This window comes from Balaenoptera ricei, chromosome 4 (genome assembly GCF_028023285.1).
Source record: "Balaenoptera ricei isolate mBalRic1 chromosome 4, mBalRic1.hap2, whole genome shotgun sequence".
Taxonomy (NCBI): domain Eukaryota; kingdom Metazoa; phylum Chordata; class Mammalia; order Artiodactyla; family Balaenopteridae; genus Balaenoptera; species Balaenoptera ricei.
Genome location: NC_082642.1, coordinates 32,528,556 through 32,554,763, shown reverse-complemented (window position 1 = coordinate 32,554,763; position 26,208 = coordinate 32,528,556). Strand labels below are relative to the sequence as shown.

Below are 26,208 nucleotides of genomic sequence, written 5' to 3'. Positions count from 1 at the left end.
TTTATTTTTATTTAGATCACTTAAATAACACCCATGCATTGATTATATGTTTTTTAATGTACATGTTAAAATAGTAATAGTTTTCTTCAAAAAGTTTTTTATGTATCATCTAAAATCACTTTGTGTACTTCCAGAACATTCATGACTTTTTTACTACTTTTGGGGAAACATTAGAAAACTATACTTTGACATACATATTCACATTAAAGCTTATTTTTATTTTTTAATTTATTTATCAAAATCATTTTTTAATTGGGGGTTACAGAATTGTGATTTTCTAACTATCATTCCTTATACATTTACTAGGTGTCATTCTTCTGTAAAAAGCAAGCTATTTTTTGCTTCATTTAATTCTTTGCAAAGCTTATTTTTAAATGTGAAGCTAATAATCTCTAATTTTAAAATGAAAATTATATTTCCTTGCTAAATGAAAAAACAGAAAGGGAAATTTGGATGAGCACACCAGCTGCTAAAATCAAGCCATAGTCATCCAGCTGGAATGACTAAATGCCTTTCTTGCTTTACTATGATAATGTCAAATTTTACCTACAAATTTCAGCCACTGGTAACATGCTAGACTTATCTAAGGTAATAAACTGAATGAATTCTCCCTACTTTAAAAAAGTTTGTTTACTTAACATCATTAGAGTGGTCTTTTGAGGGTCTTAATAAATGTAACAGCCAGGTATGTCCTATGCTCATTTTTTCCAATATGGTGGGTATGAAATTCTACCTCTTTGTTTTTAATTTGAACTTTCCTGATTACTAATTAGGTTGAGTCTCTTGATATGTTTATGGCCAATTCAGGTTTCATTTCCTTAGACTTATTTTGTCTATTGTAATTTTTTTATATTGAGTTGTTTGTATTTTGTAATTTATTTGGAGGAATTCCTTACGTATTCTTGATACAAATTGACAGTCAATTTTTTTGTGTTGCAAATATCTTTTCCAGACTTTTGTAGGCTGGGCCCAGAGCTTGCCTATGACTATGAGTTTGCATTGTCCACCAACTGTCCATCTCTACCTTCTAGAGATGTCTGAGTAACTGGCCCTTGTTTTTGTCTGGCCATTCTAAATTCAGGGAAGTATTATACTTTGACTAGGGCTGTGTTAGCCTAGGGGAGCAAAGAGCAGTAACAGAGAACTGCGTGCAGCCTGAGTGTGATCTACTCCACAGCCGTCTGAGTCACACTGTATATTGTATTACATGAGGGACGAGACTTATATTTCCTTAGATAAGGTGGTCCTCCTCACGCATCCAGACCGGTTTACACGTGGAAGCGCTCTTGTCTCATGTATGTAGGACTGGCTTGGAGAGGCACAGCTGAGCTTCCAGAACATCTGATGTAACCATCATTAACTCTGCAATTTTAATCTGCAATTGTGTCCACTGGTAGAGACCCTTTTGCAGCATTTCTGGAGCCTCCCACCCTCTTCTGTCACTGGATAATAATGTGAGTTCTCTGCTGAGTATCCTGAGTGATCTAATGTCCTTCTCTATCTTTTATTTATTTATTTGGCCGGGAAGCATGCAGGATCTTAGTTCCCCAACCAGGGATCGAACCTGTGTCTGCTGCAGTTGAAACAGGGAGTCTTAACCACTGGACCATCAGGGAAGTCCCCCTTCTCCATCTTTTAGATGAATGACCCTTGTTTTGCTTACCCAGGTGGTTTCTGTATCCGGTAGGTCCACCATATGATGCTCCCATTGACAACTGTCAATTCTGTGGTCATTCATCTTTTTGCTCTTATTGGACTGTCTTTTAATGAATGAGTTCTGAGTTTAATGAAGTCGAATATAAGTCACATTTTTGGTATCATGTTTAAGAAAACCTTCACTATACCAAAGTCAGTAAGCTATTTACCTATATTTCTTTTTAAAAAAAATAAAGCATTGAATTCTCTTTGAATTGATTTGTGACTATGATGTGAGGTGGGGGTCCAAATACATTTTTATTTAAATATAGAGGTTCAATATTTCCAGCACCATTGGATAAAATAGTCCACCCTTTCTGCATTTGTGTACAATGCAAGCTCTGTCAGATATCAGGTTTTCACAGGTGTATATACATGATTCCTGGCCCTCCATTCTGTTCCACTGGTGCATTTTTAAAAACTGATTTGTCTGCAACATTTTATCTATTGCTATAAGTTTAGTATAAAAACTGATACGAGGTACCACAACTTTTCCTATTTGGTTTATCTTTGTCAGGATTGTCAGCTATTTTTGCAGTTTTTAAAATTTCACACAAATTTAAAATCTCAATGTCGTGGCAGCCTGGATGAGAGGAGAGTCTGGGGGAGAATAGATACATGTATATGTATGGCTGAGTCGCTTTGCTGTGTACCTGAAACTATCACAACATTGTTAATTGGTTATACTCCAATATAAAATAAAAAGTTAAAAAAAAATCACCTTGGTGGATTCCACAAAAGAATAAACAAAATCAAAATGAAAAAAGAAAGCAAAAAACAAACAAACAAACAAATGTTGAGATTCAGGATTTTCATTGCAATTCATATATCATTGGAATTATATATCAATTATGGCTTAACTCACATTGTTGTCATATTAAAACTTTCTATCCATTCATTCATGATTATTTTCTGGCACCCCACTTATTCAGATATTCTTTAATGGCTTTCAGTAATGGCAACATTTTCTTCCTAAAGTTCATGCACCTTTTTGTTAGGTAATTTTTGTTTGCTATTACACATCAAATTTTTTGAAACTTGCATTTATTTATAATTTGTTGCTCATGTATAGAAATGCAGTTGGCTTTGGATATTTGTCTTGTAATTGTCAATTTTGCAAAGTCAAATATCAGTTATTTCTCTGTATATTCATGTGGACTTTCTATGTAGGCAGTTATATAATTTGAAAATAATGATAATTTTATTCTCATTCCAATCTTTACAACTTTTACTTCTTTTTCTCTTCTTAGGGCACTGGCTAGTGCTGCTAGTGTATTAAACAAAACTGGCAACAATTTTCTAGAAGAAATATTTCGAGTGTTTCAATTGTCTATTATATTGGCCATGGTTTTTTTGGTGTAGGGTAGGGGGCATAAAGATCATACCCTTAATCAAAAAGTAGAAGATTCCCTTATTTGTATTTTTACCTTGCACTCTATCAAAACATGTTTAATGTGTACTGCTGTGGAATTCCTGAGCCTACTGAGATGGTCATATTTTCTCCTTTAACCAGCGAATATGGCAGATTATACTAATAGGCATTCTAATGTTGAACCTTTCTTTGCTGTGATAAATTCAATTTGCTCAGGAAACATTGTTGCTTTTTTCATTGCTGGATTCAGTTTGCTTATACTTTTTGTTTAGAATTTTTGCTTCTATATTTATGGTGATATTAACTTGTCATTTTTTTCACACACTTCTCAAGCTGTCCTTGTCTGGTTTTAATGTCAAGATTATATTACTGTTCTATTCTCTGAAAGAATTTGTTTAAGATTGGGTTTATTAAATGTGTGGGAATACTCATGCATAAAATCATTTGGGCTTAATATTTTGGGGAAAAATTTTAAAACTGATTCAGTATGTTTAATGATTATAGATAATTCAAGTTTTATTTCTCTTCCTGAGTCAATTAAAAAAAATTTAACACATTTTCCATTTCACCTAATTTTTCAAAATCATTGGCCTAAGGTTTTTATTATATTGTCTCCTTAATCACTCCTGCAGTTGTTGTCATATCCCCTTTTTCATTTTTCATACTGAAGCTTCTAATAGTGAAGTTTTGGTTAGTGAATGATCTACATTTTTGAATAAAGTTTCTGTATCTTATCTCTATTTTTTTCAAGAGTTCCAGTGGATAAAACATTCTAGTTGTCACCGACTCTTATCAACATTTTGAAGATAGTATTCCACTGTCTTCCAGCTTTTACTGTTGCCTTTGAGAGCGGAGCTGTCAGTCAAATGGGCTTTCATTTGCAGATAAAGTCATTTCCATAAGCCTGATTTTAAGACATTCTCTTTGTATGTAGTGTTCTTTAGTTTCACATTTCCGAGTCTTGGTTTGCTTACATTTATACCGAACTTTCAGAAGTGTTGGGTTTTCTGAATCTGAGTATTGAATTTTATAAATTCTGAAAAATCCTCAACAGTTTATTCTCTACCGTTCTATTCTCTTCTTCTAAAATTCCATATATTTTGGATTGTTTTTCTTTAACCACTATTTCTCTTGAACACTTTTTTGTACGTGTCTGTAATACATTGCATGGATTTACTTTTCTAATTCACTAATTCTTTCTAATTCTATGAACAGTCTGCTGTTTATCCTGTTCATTGAGCCTTTATTTTTAATTATCCTCTTTCTCATTTATAGAAGTTCTCCTTGGTTCTGCCAAGAAAAAAGGTGGCACTTGCCATCTGCCTCTACAAGGATGAGGTCACTAGCCACTGCAGCCACGGACCTTCAACACACCCTGAAAGGCGTTCAGGGTGGAGATCAGGAAGGAGGTCCTCTGTGCTCTGAGAAAAACTGGCAGATCAAGCCCTTAGATAGTCAGATATTTTCAGGAGAAGACATTATGAGCCCAATTCTTGCATCTCCTCGTATCTAGAAAACACTAAAAGCATTAACAGTGATACCTGTTCCTCGTGACTAGCAGCCAGCCTCTGCCAACATGTGTGGTCCACTGCACGTCCCCCCTTCACTAACATCATGTGTAACACTGCCCTTCTCCCTACCACTTAGGAGCAGTTTCTCAGAACTATCTGAGACGCTGTCTCCCAGGCTATAGTCCTCATTTTGCCCCAGATAAAACTTAAATCACAACTCTCACGTTGTGCTTGGTTTTTCAGTTGACAGTTTTTTTTTTTTTTCAAATCTATCTGGTTAATTTTAATTGTCTTTGTCCCTCCATCATTTTTTTAAACTTGTTTTAAATTTTCTCTAAATAAATTAAGTAAACTTATATTTTTAATAATTCCAATATCTTCAATATCTTCTTGTCCTCGAAGATTCAATTTTGTAATTGCCTTTTTTTCTGATGATTCTTGCTTGTGGTACCTTACCTCACAGCATGCATGATTTTTATCATATACTCATGTTCCTTGGAACGTTATATCTCTGAGGATTCTTGTAGAACTTCAATTAAAAATGCCCAATAAGAAAAGTTTTGCACTTTATTTTCCAATGCGTCTGGGGAATCAGACACTGATCAGAATCAGCGTCAATGATCAGAATCACTTTAAATAAAATTTTCAGCTAGAATTACTCGACATCCAACAGATATTGTGAATCCAGACGCCAAACCTAAATGAAGGTAAGGTTCAGATTAGGAATGCTTACGAAAACCAGTCTTTTTCTTTTGTCATGTTCTTCCCGGAACCAAGGTTAAAATAAGCAAGTCTTCTTCTTTGGGACCTCTCAGCCCCTGTTCCAGGTGACACTGTCAATGTCTTTCATTGTCCCAGACTCGTGCTGATGACTTCAATCTGATCTCCTGCTCTGTTGAGGACCTAGGCTTTGTCTTTCTTCCCTCACCTACTCCAACATACTCCTCTTATTCATACTTCCTTTTTGTTCCTCAAATCTAATGTTCTCCCTTACTTTACCACTAGCACAGCCATATTATAAATTTTTTAATTTCATGAAGCATTTTTAGATATTCTGTATTAGGATCTCTCCTCTGCACCTCTAGCTCATTATATGCTTCTTAATCTTATAATTGATTTCTTTATAACAATAGGTTCTTGAGAACTCAACAACAAACCACAATGGATGAATTATTTTCATTTCAAAAATATATGAAAGACTATTTCATATCAGTGATTTAACCCTACAAGAGAGGGTTGAGGTCTCCAATTTTCTACTTGTTATAGAAATGCTAATGCTTTCTTCAACAGCATGTATGGCAAATACCTGGCTTGCTTGTGACTATTACCTTCTATTTGATTCACTGTGACCTTGGAAGAGGTCGATAATTGATTATAGTTGCCCTTTTGAGGTGACAAGATGCCACCTCAAAAAGCTTTTCAACATAAAATTCTAGGTAGCTATTACCAATCACATGACATTTGGTCATATAGTAACTCTTATTTACCATGCTTGTCTAGATTATCAGATTCATTCGAGTTTTTTTTCACCACTATTATTTATTTTCCTCACAAATTAATACTATATCTTTTGACTCTAACGATGATGCGTGATTGCACAAGTGTGATAGTCACTATGGAAAGACACCACCAGACACCAGCAAAAGACATGCAATCCTTTAATGTAGGTAATGGATAAAGCTGTCATCTAGAAATCTAGACATGGCTACACAGCGTGAAATGGTCAGCCAGCAGCATGCATGCAGTTTGATAAGTACTCTTGGCTTTCAAGTTCTCATATCGTCCCACTGCTGCCAATGAGACCATCTGTCTAAAGAGAGGATATCGTCAGGCCTTTGGGAACCTGCCTTCACCATTTTCCTGTTTTTTGCTTATGTATGAATTTTTAGATACCCTCTAGTCCCTTCCTATTCACTGGTAACCAGCATATTCCTAAGATCTTTGCAGTTAGACTAGAGAATTAAAAGCCAACTTTCCAGGGCACCCTACCCTCAATAGATCAAGGTTTGGGGCTTATCTGAAGTTCTATTCAGATAACAGAACTGATAATAGAATCTGAAGTTCTATTCAGATAATTTTTACTGTAACTTTAATTTAGCTAATCAATCCCTCTTTTCAACACAAAGCTAGACTATCAACTCAGGAAGTCATCACCCAATGGTATGGCTTGATTTTCTGCACTTCTGTTGCAATGTACATAAATAAGTTATTAAATAATTTGTTCATTTGAATCTCATCAGTCTATCCTTTAGGTTTCGCTGAAATTCTATTGCAAGATGAAATATAGCTGGAGTCGCATTTTGGGTCCATCACTTAATTACTTCTTTCAGCTCATACCTAAGGCACCCTAAACAGGTCAGAGATCATATACTTGAAAAATCAAACAAAATTATGACTCTTAGCCATTCTGATGGCTACTTCTTAATACTATGCTCCAATGTGACTCAGGGTTCTGCCTTATTCTTCCCTTCTATCCTGGGTATCTCAGCTTCTTTTTGACACTCCTGAGTACCTTTCTTACTGATCACATTATTGTAAACCACTTTCTTGAGAGATCAACCCTCTCCATGTCTATATCATCCTGTACTATACCATGCTTGCTTTCATATTTCCTCGAATAGGCTTATTTACCCATTTTTGCACTAAGGTTGTATTAATGAATAATATATTTTGTGTCTATATACTTGGTATATCCCATTTCTAATTTTTATAAAAGAATCACTAATTTTCTTTATTTACAGTTAGTAGAAGTTGCTATTTTCAATACTTTTACCATCTCTATGCTTTCTGTCACTTTATTTCATCCCATCCCTTATGATCTCTCATACCCTAACAATCACCACACACCCCTAAATCTCAGATTATCACTGGCGTTCCTCAGCTCAAAAACTCTTTCTGTGTTCTTCTCCTCAAGTTTTGAAGAAAAAAAAATCATTCTAGACAGATTCCAAGTAGCCACAAGACTCTGCACCTCTCAATGCCAATCAGTTCCGTCTTCCATGTGTTACACCCTAGCTTTCATTCTGGGGCTCAAAAGTGAATCAGACATGGCCTCTGCCTTCACAGAGCTCATAGTTGAGAAGGGGAAAGGAACATATGGAAAAAAGGGCACAATCCAATGTGCTCCTAAGCACCATTTACACCCTCCAGAGTTTCTCCTCAATATAATGTCATTTTAGCAGCTTTCTAGTTAATAGATATTCATCTCATCTTGCATAAACACCTTTAATATGAATGTCTGCTATGAAATGCCAATACACGGGCAAAAATTTCATTCTCCACGTTGAGGAGGAGTTGCCAAATTATGTGTGTATACATTTTCCTCAGGAACCGAAAGATGTATTTTTAAAGTAGATCAAATTAAACTGGTTACCATATAATTTTAAGAGACTGAAGCAATTATCCAAACATTTCAGGAGACACTTATCCAGTGAAACTTCTGTGCTGTCTAGGAGTCAAATCATTCCCCACATAGTGTGTCAAATAAATACTTTAAAAGCCTCATGGAATTTGGGGGAGACCCACTGTAAAGATAAACAGGATTGCTTGATGGTGGTTCCTGAAAAGTCTTCCTGTATAAAAACAAGCTAGATGGGATGGTAAGCTCATTTTCACTGATGTGAGGGACAGAAACTAAACTCAAACTCCCTTGAAGCTGGGCACCCAATCTCTCCTCTTCAGGGCACCCAGAGTTTCTCAGCACTTCTCTAGGTAGCTGGCATCTAAGCTCTCAGCACCAAATAGTCTTTCTCACACTGGCAAAGCCATTAACACACTAATCAATATAAAAAGAAAAGCAAAAAGGGAAAGCACTCCCCTACCATCCCCTGAAGCATAAATCCACAGTCCCAAGTATGTCTCTCCACAAGATGCTGAAGGCTGAGACTCAGGTACCTGCAAACCTTTTGGTCCATGGTTTCCAGTCTCTCCCAAGTGATGCTACCATCATTCCTAACAGCAGCATGATAGCTATAATCCTGGAATTGGGAACATTCCCTAATACCAATGTCTAGTGAATTCTGCCAGACATGGAGACCTCACTAAGAATGTATACCCAACCAGGAAGTCAACTTATACAGCTTTTTAAACTCTCTACCTGAACTTACTAATCCTCTTAATACATATTTGTCTGGTGTTTCAATTAATTGGCTTTTCAACCTGAAAACATTTTTAAATGTTAAATTCACCAAAAAAGGGTTAAAAAATATGTCTCCATCCCCAAAGTTATAAAACTAGAAATACCTTTTATAAAAATATGACTGATAAGAAATTCGTTTGATAATTTCATCCAAGGGGCATAAACTACTGACCAATAGAACAAATTCAGTCCACAGGTATATTTCAATTGGCTGCAGAATATTTAAAATTTTTCTTTAAAATAGAATGACGTAGTGAAGCATACCATGTGTGTTATGCCTAGGTTCCCACCATGGTCTATCACAGCATTTCATTCATCACGTTATCCCATGGTGTCCAAAGGCAACTTAGTTTATGAACTCTGCCTTATACTATTTGCCTTTAGGAGATTCTAGGAGAGAATAATATTGGTGAATATGTAAAAAACAACCCACAGCTTTAAAAAATATAGGTAATATGTATGTGATTAAAATTCTTCAATCACTTTGAGGATCGACCTGAGCTCGTCATTCCCAGTTTCACCACATATTTGACAAAAAGTTGGTCTAGATCTCCTGAAGGCAGAAATCTATCATCTCCTCAGAAAAAGTATCAATTTTTACAACAGTTCTTTCATCAGACAACTGCTCTTTATTAAGATTTGGGCTTGTGTTTCTTCATTATGCAAAGAAAAAAAAATCAGGCAGGATATTTCAGCAGGGGAAAGGAACATTATTACTATGCTCCCCACTGAAAATTAAAATATTCAAAATACGTCAAAATCATCTTAGACTTAATATCTGATCAGTGGCTTAATGTCTGTTTTTACAGAGAACATTTTTATATGTATTTTTAAGAAGTGACTTCCACTATCTTCAAAAATGTGACCAAATTGAGATTCTCAGAAACTGGAGGACAAACAGAAGAGTCAACAAGAACACAAAATTCACCAGTGGCAGAGATTCTATTTGAAGTGAAAGGGCCACTCCACACTAGGAGTAAGAACCCGTTTTGAGAGGCTTGGAGCAGGCTTTGATAAATACACATCCCATGGTCTTTGACCTAAACTAAATATATTCATCAGAATGTGCAGCTTTGATAATTATGATACGATTATTTTGGAAATGCAAGAATGCGATGTTTTTTTCTATCTGTGAAGAGTCTCCTAAATTGGACTTCATTTATGCATTCATTTATTCATCCACCCATCAATCAAACATTTATTGAGCACTTACTAAGTGTCAGACACTCTGGATTGGGGATACGATCTTGAACAAGAGAAGCAAAGCCTGTTTCCAGATGAAGCTTACATTTTAATGGAGTGGAGAACAATTACAATATAAACTAACTTTTGAAAAAGGTGTTTCATATAGCCATACAGGCTATGCCTACAGTGAACAAGGTGATGGGATAGAGTGGCTGGAGATGGGCCCTTCAGACTGGATGGTCAGGAGAACCTTTCTAAGGAATGTGTACGGCATGAAGCTTCTCAAACTTGGATGTGCCAGTGAATGGCACAGGATCTTGTCAGAATGCAGATTCTGATTCAGAGGTCTGATGTGGGGCCTGAGATTCTGTATTTTTAATGAGCTCTCAGGTGATGCTAATGTGTCAGGTCCTCATACACTTGGGATAGTAAGGACTTTGAATAAGAAATGAGAATGGGGGAGGAGAGAAGATGGCGGAAGAGTAAGACGCGGAGATCACCTTCCTTCCCACAGATACAGTAGAAATACATCTACACGTGGAACTGCTCCTACAGAACACCCACTGAACGCTGGCAGAAAACGTCAGACCTCCCAAAAGGCAAGAAACTCCCCCCGTACTTGGGTAGGGCAAAAGAAAAAAGAAATAACAGAGACAAAAGAATAGGGACGGCACCTGCACCAGTGGGAGGGAGCTGTGAAGGAGGAAAGATTTCCACGCACTAGGAGCCCCTTCGCGGGCAGAGACTGCGGGTGGCAGAGGGGGGAAGCTTCGGAGCCACGGAGGAGAGCGCAGCCACAGGGGTGCGGAGGGCAAAGCGGAGAGACTCCCGCACTTCCCGCACGGAGGCTCGGCGCTGACCAGCACTCACCAGCCCGAGAGGCTTGTCTGCTCAGCCGCCGGGGCGGGCGGGGCTGGGAGCTGAGGCTCGGGCTTCGGTCGCAGGGAGAGGACTGGGGTTGGCGGCGTGAACACAGCCTGAAGGGGTTAGCGCACCACAGCTGGCTGGGAGGGAGACCGGGAAAAAGTCTGCAGCTGCCGAAGAGGCAAGAGACTTTTTCTTGCCTCTTTGTTTCGCGGCGCGCAAGGAGAGGGGATTCAGAGCGCCGCCTAAACGAACTCCAGAAACTGGCGCGAGCCGCGGCTATCAGCGCGGACCCCAGAGACGGGCGTGAGACGCTGGGGCTGCTGCTGCCGCCTCCAAGAAGCCTGTGTGCGAGCACAGGTCACTCTCCACACCGCCCCTCCCGGGAGCCCGTGCAGCCCGCCACTGCCAGGGTCCCGTGATCCAGGGACAACATCCCCCGGGAGAACGCACTGTGCGCCTCAGGCTGCTGCAAAGTCACGCCAGCCTCTGACGCCGCAGGCTCGCCCCGCCTCCTCTGTACCCCTCCCTCCCCGCGGCCTGGGTGAGCCAGAGCCCCCGAAGCAGCTGCTCCTTTAACCCCGTCCTGTCTGGGCGGGGAACAGACGCCCTCAGGCGACCTACACGCAGAGGCGGGTCCAAATCCAAAGCTGATCCCCAGGAGCTGTGCGAACAGAGAAGAGGAGGGGAAATCTGTCCCAGCAGCCTCAGAAGAAGCGGATTAAAACTCCACAAACAACTTGATGTGCCTGCATCTGTTGAATACCTGAATAGACAACGAATCATCCCAAATTCAGGAGGTGGACTTTGGGAGCAGGATATATTAATTTTTCCCCTTTTCCTTTTTTTTTTTTTTTGTGAGTGTATATGTATATGCTTCTGGGGGAGATTTTGTCTGTATAGCTTTGCTTTACAATAGCTTTATTTTACTTCACTATATTATAGCTTCTTTCTTTCTTTTCTTTCTTTCTTTCTTTCTTTCTTTCCTTCCTTCCTTCCTTCCTTCCTTCCTTCCTCCTTCCTTCCTTCCTTCCTTCCTTCCTTTCTTTCTTTCTATTTTTTCTCCCTTTTACTCTGAGCCGTGTGGACGAAAGGCTCTTGGTGCTTCAGCCAGGCATCAGGGCCGTACCTCGGAGGTGGGAGAGCCAACTTCAGGACACTGGTCCACAAGAGACCTCCCAGCTCCACGTAATACCAAACGGCAAAAATCTCTCAGAGATCTCCATCTCAACATCAAGACCCAGCATCACTCAATGACCAGCAAGCTACAGTGCTGAACACCCTATGCCAAACAACTAGCAAGACAGGAACACAGCCTCATCCATTAGCAGAGAGGCTGCCTAAAATCATAATAAGGCCACAGACACCCCAAAATACACCACCAGACGTGGACGTGCCCACCAGAAAGACAAGATCCAGCCTCATCCACCAGAGCTCAGGCACTAGTTCCCTCCACCAGGAAGCCTACACAACCCACTGAACCAACCTTAGCCACTGGGGACAGATACCAAAAACAACGGGAACTACAAACCTGCAACCTGTGATAAGGAGACCCCAAACACAGTAAGATAAGCAAAATGAGACGACAGAAAAACACACAGCAGATGAAGGAGCAGGGTCAAAACACACTAGACTTAACAAATGAAGAGGAAATAGGTAGTCTACCTGAAAAAGAATTCAGAATAATGATAGTAAGGATGATCCAAAATCTTGGAAATAGAATAGACAAAATGCAAGAAGCATTTAACAAGGACGTAGAAGAACTAAAGAGGAATCAAGCAATGATGAAAAACACAATAAATGAAATTAAAAATACTCTAGATGGGATCAATAGCAGAATAACTGAGGCAGAAGAAAGGATAAGTGACCTGGAAGATAAAATGGTGGAAATAACTACTGCAGAGCAGGATAAAGAAAAAAGAATGAAAAGAACTGAGGACAGTCTCAGAGACCTCTGGGACAGCATTAAACGCACCAACATTCGAATTATAGGGGTCCCAGAAGAAGAAGAGAAAAAGAAAGGGACTGAGAAAATATTTGAAGAGATTATAGTTGAAAACTTCCCTAATATGGGAAAGGAAATAGTTAATCAAGTCCAGGAAGCACAGAGAGTCCCATACAGGATAAACCCAAGGAGAAACACGGCAAGACACATATTAATCAAACTGTCAAAAATTAAATATAAGGAAAACATATTAAAGGCAGCAAGGGAAAAAAAACAAATAACACACAAGGGAATCCCCATAAGGTTAACATCTGATCTTTCAGCAGAAACTCTGCAAGCCAGAAGGGAGTGGCAGGATATACTTAAAGTGATGAAGGAGAAGAACCTACAACCAAGATTACTCTACCCAGCAAGGATCTCATTCAAATGTGATGGAGAAATTAAAACCTTTACAGACAAGCAAAAGCTGAGAGAGTTCAGCACTACCAAACCAGCTTTACAACAAATGCTAAAGGAACTTCTCTAGGCAAGAAACACAAGAGAAGGAAAACACCTACAATAACAAACCCAAAACATTTAAGAAAATGGGAATAGGAACATACATATCGATAATTACCTTGAATGTAAATGGATTAAATGCTGCCACCAAAAGACACAGGCTGGCTGAATGGATACAAAAACAAGACCCATATATATGCTGTCTACAAGAGACCCACTTCAGACCTAGAGACACATACAGACTGAAAGTGAGGGGATGGAAAAAGATATTCCATGCAAATGGAAATCAAAAGAAAGCTGGAGTAGCAATTCTCATATCAGAAAAAATAGACTTTAAAATAAAGACTATCACAAGAGACAAAGAAGGACACTATATAATGATCAAGGGATCGATCCAAGAGGAAGGTATAACAATTGTAAATATTTATGCACCCAACATAGGAGCACCTCAATACATAAGGCAAGTACTAACAGCCATAAAAGGGGAAATCGACAGCAACACAATCATAGTAGGGGACTTTAACACCCCACTTTCACCAATGGACAGATCATCCAAAATGAAAATAAATAAGGAAACACAAGCTTTAAATGATACATTAAACAAGATGGACTTAATTGATATTTATAGGACATTCCACCCCAAAACAACAGAATACACATTTGTCTCAAGTGCTCATGGAACATTCTCCAGGATAGATCATATCTTGGGTCACAAATCAAACCTTGGTAAATTTAAGAAAATTGAAATCGTATCAAGTATCTTTTCCGACCACAACGCTATGAGACTAGATATCAATTACAGGAAAAGATCTGTAAAAAATACAGACACATGGAGGCTACACAATACATTACTTAATAATGAAGTGATTACTGAAGAAATCAAAGGGGAAGTCAAAAAATACCTAGAAATAAATGACAATGGAGATACGACGACCCAAAACCTATGGGACGCAGCAAAAGCAGTGCTAAGAGGGAAGTTTATAGCAATACAAGCCTACCTCAAGAAACAGGAAACATCTCGAATAAACAACCTAACCTTGCACCTAAAGCAATTAGAGAAAGAAGAACAAAAAAACCCCAAAGCCAGCAGAAGGAAAGAAATTATAAAGATCAGGTCAGAAATAAATGAAAAAGAAATGAAGGAAACAATAGCAAAAATCAATGAAACTAAAAGCTGGTTCTTTGAGAAGATAAACAAAATTGATAAACCATTAGCCAGACTCATCAAGAGAAAAAGGGAGAAGACTCAGATCAATAGAATTAGAAATGAAAAAGGAGAAATAACCACTGACACTGCAGAAATACAAAAGATCATGAGAGATTACTACAAGCAACTCTATGCCAATAAAATGGACAACCTGGAAGAAATGGACAGATTCTTAGAAATGCACAAACTGCCGAGACTGAACCAGGAAGAAATAGAAAATATGAACAGACCAATCACAAGCACTGAAATTGAAACTGTGATTAAAAACCTTCCAACAAACAAAAGCCCAGGACCAGATGGCTTCACAGGTGAATTCTATCAAACATTTAGAGAAGAGCTAACACCTATCCTTCTCAAACTCTTCCAAAATATTGCAGAGGGAGGAACACTCCCAAACTCATTCTACGAGGCCACCATCACCCTGATACCAAAACCAGACAAAGATGTCACAAAGAAAGAAAAGTACAGGCCAATATCACTGATGAACATAGATGCAAAAATCCTCAACAAAATACTCGCAAACAGAATCCAACAGCACATTAAAAGGATCATACACGATGATCAAGTGGGGTTTATCCCAGGAATGCAAGGATTCTTCAATATACGCAAATCAATCAATGTGATACACCATATTAACAAATTGAAGGAGAAAAACCATATGATCATCTCAATAGATGCAGAGAAAGCTTTCGACAAAATTCAACACCCATTTATGATAAAAGCCCTGCAGAAAGTAGGCATAGAGGGAACTTTCCTCAACATAATAAAGGCCATATATGACAAACCCACAGCCAACATCGTCCTCAATGGTGAAAAACTGAAACCATTTCCACTAAGATCAGGAACAAGACAAGGTTGCCCACTCTCACCACTATTATTCAACATAGTTTTGGAAGTGTTAGCCACAGCAATCAGAAAAGAAAAAAAATAAAAGGAATTCAAATCGGAAAAGAAGAAGTAAAGCTGTCACTGTTTGCAGATGACATGATACTATACATAGAGAATCCTAAAGATGCTACCAGAAAACTACTAGAGCTAATCAATGAATTGGGTAAAGTAGCAGGATACAAAATTAATGCACAGAAATCTCTTGCATTTCTATACACTAATGACGAAAAATCTGAAAGTGAAATTAAGAAAACACTCCCGTTTACCATTGCAACAAAAAGAATAAAATATCTAGGAATAAACCTACCTAAGGAGACAAAAGACCTGTATGCAGAAAATTATAAGACACTGATGAAAGAAATTAAAGATGATACAAATAGATGGAAAGATATACCATGTTCCTGGATTGGAAGAATCAACATTGTGAAAATGACTCTACTACCCAAAGCAATCTACAGATTCAATGCAATCCCTATCAAACTACCACTGGCATTTTTCACAGAACTAGAACAAAAAATTTCACAATTTGTATGGAAACACAAAAGACCCCGAATAGCCAAAGCAATCTTGAGAACGAAAAATGGAGCTGGGGGAATCAGGCTCCCTGACTTCAGACTATATTACAAAGCTACAGTAATCAAGACAGTTTGGTACTGGCACAAAAACAGAAATATAGATCAATGGAACAGGATAGAAAGCCCAGAGATAAACCCACGCACATATGGTCACCTTATCTTTGATAAAGGAGGCAAGCATATACAGTGGAGAAAAGACAGCCTCTTCAATAAGTGGTGCTGGGAAAATTGGACAGATACATGTAAAAGTATGAAATTAGAACACTCCCTGACACCATGCACAAAAATAAACTCAAAATGGATTAAAGACCTAAGTGTAAGGCCAGACACTATCAAACTCTTAGAGGAAAACATAGGCAGAACACTCTATGACATACATCACAGCAAGATTCTTTTTGACCCAGCTCCCAGAGAAATGGAAATAAGAACACAAATAAACAAATGGGACCTAATGAAACTTAAAAGCTTTTGCACAGCAAAGGAAACCATAAACAAGACCAAAAGACAACCCTTAGAATGGGAGAAAATATTTGCAAATGAAGCAACTGACAAAGGATTAATCTCCAAGATTTACAAGCAGCTCATGCAGCTCAATAACAAAAAAACGAACAACCCAATCCAAAAATGGGCAGAAGACCTAAATAGACATTTCTCCAAAGAAGATATACAGATGGCCTACAGACACATGAAAGAATGCTCAACATCATTAATCATTAGAGAAATGCAAATCAAAACTACAATGAGATATCATCTCACACCGGTCAGAATGGCCATCATCAAAAAATCTAGAAACAATAAATGCTGGAGAGGGTGTGGAGGAAAGGGAACACTCTTGCACTGTTGGTGGGAATGTAAATTGATACAGCCACTATGGAGAACAGTATGGAGGTTCCTTAAAAAACTACAAATAGAACTACCATACGACCCAGCAATCCCACTACTGGGCATATACCCTGAGAAAACCATAGGTCAAAAAGTGTCATGTACCACAATGTTCATTGCAGCTCTATTTACAATAGCCAGGACATGGAAGCAACCTAAATGTCCATCGACAGATGAATGGATAAAGAAGATGTGGCACATATATGCAATGGAATATTACTCAGCCGTAAAAAGAAATGAAATGGAGGTATTTGTAATGAGGTGGATGGAGTTAGAGTCTGTCATACAGAGTGAAGTAAGTCAGAAAGAGAAAAACAAATACAGTATGCTAACACATATATACGGAATCTAAGGAAAAAAAAAAAAAAAAAAAAAGGCCATGAAGAACCTAGTGGCAAGACGGGAATAAAGACACAGACCTACTAGAGAATGGACTTGAGGATATGGGGAGGGGGTGGGGTGAGATGTGACAGGGTGAGAGAGTGTCATGGACATATATACACTACCAAATGTAAAATAGATAGCTAGTGGGAAGCAGCCGCATAGCACAGGGAGATCAGCTCGGTGCTTTGTGACCACCTAGAGGGGTGGGATGGGGAGGGTGGGAGGGAGGGAGATGCAAGAGGGAAGAGAAATGGGAACATATTGTATATGTATAACTGATTCACTTTGTTATAAAGCAGAAGCTAACACACTGTTGTAAGGCAATTATACTTCAATAAAGATGTTTAAAAAAAAAAAGAAATGAGAATGGTAAAACTCTTGGGCATATATCTGGAAAAGATTAAAACTCTAATTTGACAAGATACACGCACCCCAATGTTCACAGCAGCACTATTCACAATAGCCAAGACATGGGAGCAACCTAAATGTCCATCAACAGATGAATGGATAAAGACGATGTGGTACATAAATACAATGAAATACTACTCAGCCATAAAAAAGAATGAAATAATGCCATTTGCAGCAAGATGGATGGACCTAGAGATTATCATACTAAGTGAAGTAAGTCAAACAGAGAAAGACAAATATAATAGAATATCATTTATACGTGGAATCTAAAAAATGATACAAATGAATGTATTTACAAAACAGAAATGGATTCACAGACATAGAAAACAAATTCATGGTTACCTAAGGGGAAAGTGGGGAGGGATAAATAAGGAGTTTGGGATTAACATACATGCACTACTATATATAAAATAGATAAACATCAAGGACCTACTACATAGCACAGGGAAGTATATTCAATATCTTTTAATAACTATAATGGAAAAGAATGTGGAAAAGAATAGATATACACATATATATGTATATATATGCATATACATTTAACTGATTCACTTAGCTGTACACCTGAAACTAACACAACATTGTAAATAAACTATACTTCAGTTAAAATAATTTCTTTTAATAAAAAAAAAAATGAGTATGGTAAAAAGAACTGACAATCATGTGTGGGACTTTGGGGAGGAATTGAGACAAGCCCACCCTTGTGTCTACCTCATTTCTAATCTCTCATCTGTCTCACAGGATGCCCCAGGGCATAACGGGAGAATCAGAGCTCTGAGACCAGAGAGGCCTGGGCTTCCATCCTGTCTCCAGCTTTTCACAGCACTGAGGTTTTGGGAAGCTCCCGTACTCTCTCTAAGTCTCATTGCTCCACGTTGTGGGATCCTTGTGTAATCTGTCTGGCTTAGAGCAAAGAATCAGTAAATGAAAGGCACTCTGCAGCAGGCATCATACTACCACAAGGTGACAAGTATGAGGATGGCAAACAGCACAATAGGACAGCAGAGCAGAAAGACAAAAAGAGCCCCAGGGCCCCCAGTCTTGCTGTTTCGCTGTTCCAACTATGGGCTTCTAAGCTCCAGACTCTTCGAGATACAAGAAAAATAAGCCCTTATTTAGTTAAGCTCATGTTAGTTAGGTTTTCTGGTTCTTGTAGCTAAATGCAATTCATATCTCATTGTTGAGTGCAGCTATTCATTATTATTATTTCTTCCGAAGCCACTTAGCAACAGGAAAAGACAGGAGCAATTTAAGCCTTTGCCAGTGTCCTTAATCATGCCAACCTGCTCTGCTCGCCAAAAGCTAGACTACCAAGAAACGCCATTGCATTTGACTCCTGATCTGTATTATCACTGAAGATAACGTGGAAACCTTCACACATCAACCCCTAAATTCTCAAGGCAAATTTGAAGTGTCCACTTTTTAGAAATAGTCATCAAAATCCCCCAGTTCTGAGGCAACTGATAATGTTGTTGGCACATCATGAATAACCCAATGTCAACCATCATTTCAAGCCAAATCTGGGACACCCTACAAGAAATAAACAAGGCACATATTATTCTACTCAACTGCTTTGAGCAGAAAACCAAATTAGCATGTGAAAAAAGTTTAGAAAATTGAGACACATGCAACTGAGGAAAATAAACTTTTAAAAGAAGTTGTGCTGTCACATAGGTAAAGGTCCTTTCGTAACATTAATTAATCAATAAGTTTGTACTCAGTGTCTGTTACGTGTAAAGTACTGGAGGAAAGTGAAAGGCAGCTGAAGCAGGATGCCAAGTTTAAGGCCCTCACTGGTGTAGGAAAAACAAGTCAGAAGTGTTAGGTCAGCAGCGAGGCACAGATCAGTCTAAGGGAAGGACCCTCACTATGACCTAAGGTGGTTCAGGTAAGATGACTATAAAGAAAAGATGTGGGATTTTCATGGTAAACAGGGTGACAAAGATGTTCCAGGTGAGGGGAAATTTGAGGACCAGGGTATGGAGAGAAAGAGAGTGTGAGTTTTACTAGCTGAGCGTGAACAGACCAGCTTGGCTTGTCCAGAGACTTCAAGAAGGTTTAGAAGGTGGTATGGTATGTAGCTAGAAAGTGAATTGTGAGGAGCATCATAAGCTGATTCTTAAGTAATTGGAACTTAAAACCTGCTTACCTGAGCTAAAAGCAGATCTGTTTAATTAAAAGAGGAAGTTCTGCCCTCTCGCTTCTCTTCATGTGGGCTTTCCTCTGTGCATGAGCACCCTGGTATCGGTCTCTCTGTGACCAAACCTCCTCCTTCTAAGGACACCAGTTGGATTGGATTAAGTTCTACCCTAATGGTCTCATTTTACCTTAATTACCTCTTCAAAGGCTTTATATCAAAATACAGTCACATTCTGAGGTCCTGGGGGTTAGGGCTTCAGTGAGTCCAGAACAGTCCCCAAACCAGAAACTTGGAATTCATCAACTCTTTCCTTTCCCTCATCTCCACTGTCAAGGTCTACCGGTCATAACTCTGAACTCTATCCTCACACCATCTAAGCTCCTTAGAAAGACATAATAAAATCTTTATGTTTTAAGCCATGCCTGCCTATCTAGAGTTGAAGTTCAACACCCTGACTTTTAGAAACTACTTCTGAACAAAGGTCAGCTATTTGTTATTTCAGCTCCTGAAATTAACATCCCTTCCTTTCAGTTTATCAAACTCCTCACATCTTTCAAGTTTTGCTTCAATATTATTTTCCCTGTGAAGTTCTCCTCGACTCTGCTCCAATTCTTGCTGGCCCCACGCTATCTTTTTACCTTGTCTGGGAAGAATTTACCATTTCTGCCACTCTACTGTCACTGAACATAGTATATTGCAAATACTGGATCCATTTCCTTTATAAGATCATGAGCTCTTTGGAGAAAAAAAAACACCAATAGAAGGAATGTACACTCTGGAGTCTGTACGAGCGTAAACCCTAGTCCTACCATTTTTCACTATGTTGACTTTGTCAAGTTACTTAAAATTCATTGGTAAATAGGAATAGGAATAATTCCTATTTCATAGGGTTATAATGAGAAGCAAATGAAGTAATCATCAGTATGAAGCAGAGACTCAAAAACAGCTAGCTATTTTTATAAAACATGTAGAATATAACAATGACCACAACTCTTTTCTTCTTGGGTGTATTCTGTATGCTCTGTGACACGTGATTTGCGGATATTATCTCTTATATACCTAAAGTAAGTGTAGACGTGTATGATTACCCCTTTTTATAGGTGAAGAAACTTAGTCTCCGAAAGGGTAAGCAGCTTGTCTGAGGCCTAACAGCCAAAACGTGTGGAACCGGGGTTTAAGCTAAGGTTTAGATGATCCAAACAAGGCATACTGTACCCATTTTGACATCTCCAAACAATCATTCAATACGGAAGGCAGAATGGGTGCTCAATGAATATTGATTGAGTTGCTTAATTCATTATTAATCCACAATTAAATTAATATATTTCTTACCGATATTTCTATAGGGAAAGAGGTAAATAGGGTCTCATGTTAAATTAACTCAGTAATGCTAGACACACATATAGAAGTTATTGGTCTACACACTTTTTTTAGAATGGAAATGAAATATGTGTCAAAAAATGGAAGGAGGCTTCCCTGGTGGCGCAGTGGTTGAGAGTCTGCCTGCCAATGCAGGGGACACGGGTTCGAGCCCTGGTCTGGGAAGATCCCACGTGCCGCGGAGCAACTAGGCCCGCGAGCCACAATTACTGAGCCTGCGCGTCTGGAACCTGTGCTCCGCAACAAGAGAGGCCACGATAGTGAGAGCCCGGCGCACAGCGATGAAGAGTGGCCCCCACTTGCCGCAACTAGAGAAAGCCCTAGCACAGAAACGAAGACCCAACATAGCAATCAATCAATCAATTAATCAATCAATCAATCAATCAATCTTTAAAAAAAAATGGAAGGAATTTAAAAGGTGCTTAAAATCACCAGATTTCTGCTGAAGTCTCTCTCTCTCTCTCTCAATCACACACACACACACAAACATCCCAGATCAGCAGCTGAAAACTGAGTGTCCAAACAGTACTTTGCATTTTATGCCAATCTTCCATCAATGCTGTTCACTGTATCCCATACCTTGCTAGTTTTTTCTATAAAATATGTTTTTTCTCCTTTCAAATAAACCCCAGAACAATGTAGACGTTACTGATTAAAGCATTTTTTTTAAAAAAAGAAGTACAATTTATATCTCTTAAGCGAAGTCCATCATATGAGCCTTGGTAGGGAATTAATTTAATTAACACAAACCGTATTTCTACAACTCAGATGATCTTCAGAGATACATTCGTATGACATCTGATATCGGGTCACATCAGGCTACATGCTCACCTCGAGTTTTCTAGTGCTGAGATACAATACTGCTCCAATTACACAGAGACATTTTAAGAGTTTTCAAACACATCTTGAAGTTCAAAAAATATCATACGCTAAGGTGTGCCTTTCCTGCAAGACATGCCATCAATTGGTGAATTTTAAGATATTTTTACCCTATTAAGAGCAAGTTAAAAAAAAGAGAGAAATATATATATGTATTTTATGATCATTTTATAACTATGCTGGCTTACAATAGTTACTTTGCCTCTATTAAAATACTACATAGTTTTGTGGGACATTTATAACTTAGCAATAGAAAAGAAAATATTCTTGAGTGTTCAATATATATTAGAAATAACACTTAATTTCATATGAAATAATAATCATTGGAGGAACAAAGTCATAAAGCTATAAAAAGGTTTAGAGACTTACTATCAAATATTTCAAAATTTCTAAAACATATTCTGCCTTATACAATTAATGTTAAAAGTTTTTTGTTTTTCTTTCTTTAAACCTTGCAAGAGATAGTCTTCATATTTTACATGTTCTGTAAACAAAATGGGACTATTATTAAGCATAGTTTAATATATTTATTTAAATAGAAATGTAAAACTCTTTTTTATGATGGAAACTTGGATTAGAATAATTGTTACTGGTTCCATAGGGTATTCAAATGCGTGCCCTCTACCCCCAAAAGGCAGGTACAAGCTTTCCTGGGAAAGCAGCTCTGCTAGTGTAACACACCTGGCCTCTGTACTGCTCCTTTATTCAATCTTTCCCAGGGGAAGAGGAGGAATTTAATATGATTGAGCTTGGCATATATGGCGTGGCCCTTGCTCTTTCCTCTCTTTAGGGAGCAACTGCCTTTGGGAAGCACCTGTTCTGCTCCGGTCCTCCAAGCTTTAAGTTATACCAGAGGGAGCTCTGTCTCTGCGCCAGTATAGCTCCAATTGCGAGGTAACTTTGCCTAAATCTGGGCTCACTGGGAGGAAGCCCATTTGCTGTTGATAATATGCCACATTCTCTGTTATCGGTTTCTTCAGAAATAAAGGTGATGTGTTGGTCTCCCATCTGCCTTACTCTTATTTCTTTCTCAGTTGGCTCAGAACTTGGGTGGGGAAAAGGAGTGTTTGTACTGAGCTCTTTCAAACCCCAAGTGAATAAGTATATTTTTACTCCTTTTATCCATTGCAGTCTTCCAAAAGGGGGATTTCACCCCTATCTACAGACACCAGAAACACAAGACAAAGATGATGACCTAAATTATATAAAACCATTAGTTATAATCTTCATGTTCAAAGCAAGTCAGGTTGATTAAACTGCCCGCTTTGAAGCAAAAAAAAAAAAAAAAGCCATATTTCTTTCTAAAGATAGTTTTATGTATCTATCTATGCATACGAGTATACATAATATATACACATATATATTTAATACATAAATAATAATGTTATTCAAATAATCCTTATGGTAGCATAATAAAAAATGTACTTGGTCTTTGTCTCTGTTGCTGGCACACAACCCTATAACCCTTGGAATCTCTGGAGGGATGAGTGTCTTTTATGTGCTAATAAATATTTGGTGGTGGGGATGGGGAGGGTGCCCTAGATTACTTCGGCAGGGCAACACATTGCCAGAAAGACCAGGGCAAGATTAGAGGGCCAGAACTTTTAGCCCCACTCCCTGACCTTCTGGGGAGGGGAGAGGGACTAAAGAATGAGTTGATCACTAATGGCCAGTGATGTAATCAATCTTGCCTATGTAATGAAGCCTCCATGAAAACTCCTACTAAACACCTGAGCAGGAGAGCTGATGAACACATCCAGGTGCTGGGAGGGTGGCACGCCCAGGGAAACCACAGCAGCCCGAGGCCCTCTTCCCTATACCTGCCCTAGGCATCTCTTCTCTATGGCTGTTCCAGAGTTAGAGCCTTTACAATAACAGAAGTGTTCCTCTGTGTTCAGTGAGCTGTTGTAGCAAAGTATCAAATCTGAAAAGGATGGGGAGGGTTGTGAAATTCCCGACATTGTAGCCAAGCTGGAGAAGTGTGTGGGCCCCAGGCACCCCGTACTTGTGACCGGCATCTGCAGTTAGGGTGGGCCCTTATACCTGTGCACTCTGACACTAAATCCAGGTACTTAGTGTCAGACCTGGATTAAATTATAGGACACCCAGCTGGAGTCCCGAGAGTTGCAGAACTGGTTGTTGGTATGGAAAAAACCTACATTTGGTATAAGAAGTGTTCTGAGTAAATACAGTTCATACTTACCTTTTGTTTTCCTGCAACAGCAAAGAAAATAGTAAAAAACAAAACCAAAAATCACGCACACCAATTTCCACACTTTTCTCTCATTGGACAGGTATTACACGTGCTCTAATATCCAAGTAACTTTAAGTATAAGACTGCTCGCCCCTCCTGTATGTAAAATATGCCACAGTGTTTAGTTATGCAAGTACGCGAGAAAACAGTCCTGCATTTGCAAACATTCCAAAGGATAGAAGTTGGCGGTGGGGGGGGGGGCACCAAATAGTTCTCAATTTGTGTTGTCATTTCAAAAGACATAATGTATTTAAAACACTCACACACATTTTAAAAAAGACAGTTGTTGAAACATCAAAGAGCTGGTTCTCATAAAGAACTTAATATACAGGAAATCCCTACAATGACAATTGCCTTTTCTCTGGTCGCCAAAATATCTAATCCTACTTTTGTTTAAATGAAATAATATGGGCATTTTTTTCAGTGTTACTTTTTGTCTGCTTACATGAATGCAGGGTATTTCCTCATAAACTATAGACAGAAGCTATAAAGTAAGCAATATAAAGTCTTAGAATACTTTAAAGATCATTGAAGAGCTTGCCTTTGTCTTAAAACAAATTATTATTGGAAAATACAGATACGCATTTGCAACGTTCCACTCTAACAAGCACTAAACTTGAGTTCTGGATTTTGGATATAAAATGAAATCTTGCACTTCTAAGTTCTGAACTACTGCACATTAGATGACACTGAGAGCAGTATTTTTAATCACATCATTTTAACTTCACTTATTGCTATCAATGTATATTCTTCCCTGATAAAACAAGGTGGTGTGAATCTGTGTATTCTGATAAATTGTTTTCCCATCCTCATCCTCCTCGAACAGGAGTATAAACTTCTGGTCCCTATCAAGTGAGTTTTTATTACAAAGAGGAAAATGCAAATTCATGTGAGTCTCTGTGATTTGGGGATAGGCACCAAATACTGACTGCTAAGAGTTACGAATATTTATCTGTTGCTGTTATTAAAAACACATTTTTTTTCCTACCAGAGTTTTTGAATAAACAATTTCAAAATGTTACTCCATCTGTCAATGTTTTCTGAAAACAGTACAAACCTTCTTTTTTATCTTCTGGAGTAATCTTCACTTTTGTATCTGTTATATCTTTGAATGAGGCCAGAAAAAGGACCACATCTCCTTTCTCATTCTTTATAGGGACAATGTCCAATAGGCACCAAAATGGAGACCCTGCAACGGTAATAAAAATACAAATCAACCACTGCCTTGTGTTTTTTCTATGAAAATCACATCATTTGTGGTATAGTTAATAAAGTCCTTACTGTTTTCTTCCATCCCACGAGTTCTCCCCCCAAATCTTAAAAATGTCAGTTTTCAGATTCCATAAATGTCTAGCCTCTAATGCATATCTCTTTATTCCCAAATGAAGTGCTTTCTCTGAAAATAAGGGAGTATTTTAAACAAAACCACTAGTCTGTGCTGAGACCTTTCCGCTTATGTCATTCAAATTTGTATTTCTTCTTTGAATGTATTGATGTTGAAGCATTCCACTTGATGAAACTTTGCCCCTTCCCGGCCCGAAGCACACACTGGTTCCTAAATAAAGACCTTTGTTTGATATGAGTTTGCTAGAGGTTTATTTAGTCAATTTAAAAATCAATGCTTGTGCACCAGAATGGCTAAAAGAAAAAAAGATGGAAAATACCAAGTTTTGGGAAGGATGATGCAAAGTCATTTGAACCCTCCTACATTACTGACTCCTAACCAGTTAGCACATGTACTTTAAAAACTGTTTGGCAGTATCAAGATATATTATCACAATACACTATATGGTAATGCGAACGAGTGATATATAATAATCGACAGGGGAATGGATGAATGTCACTAACATAATGTTGAGCAAAAATAGCCAGGCAGGGCTTCCCTGGTGGCGCAGTGGTTGAGAATCTGCCTGCCAATGCAGGGGACACGGGTTCGAGCCCTGGTCTGGGAGGATCCCACATGCCGCGGAGCAACTAGGCCCGTGAGCCACAACTACTGAGCC

At 38.5% G+C, this 26,208-nt stretch overlaps 1 protein-coding gene across 1 annotated transcript in view; it reads right to left on the bottom strand.

Annotated features, from left to right (window-relative positions):
- The window catches only part of KCNH8 (potassium voltage-gated channel subfamily H member 8), a 403,459-nt gene that overhangs the window by 215,586 nt on the left and 161,665 nt on the right, over positions 1 to 26,208 (bottom strand). The window contains exon 3 of the mRNA XM_059921945.1: positions 25,263 to 25,394. Coding sequence (XP_059777928.1) covers positions 25,263 to 25,394 — 132 coding nt within the window. The remainder of the gene's footprint in view (positions 1 to 25,262; positions 25,395 to 26,208) is intronic.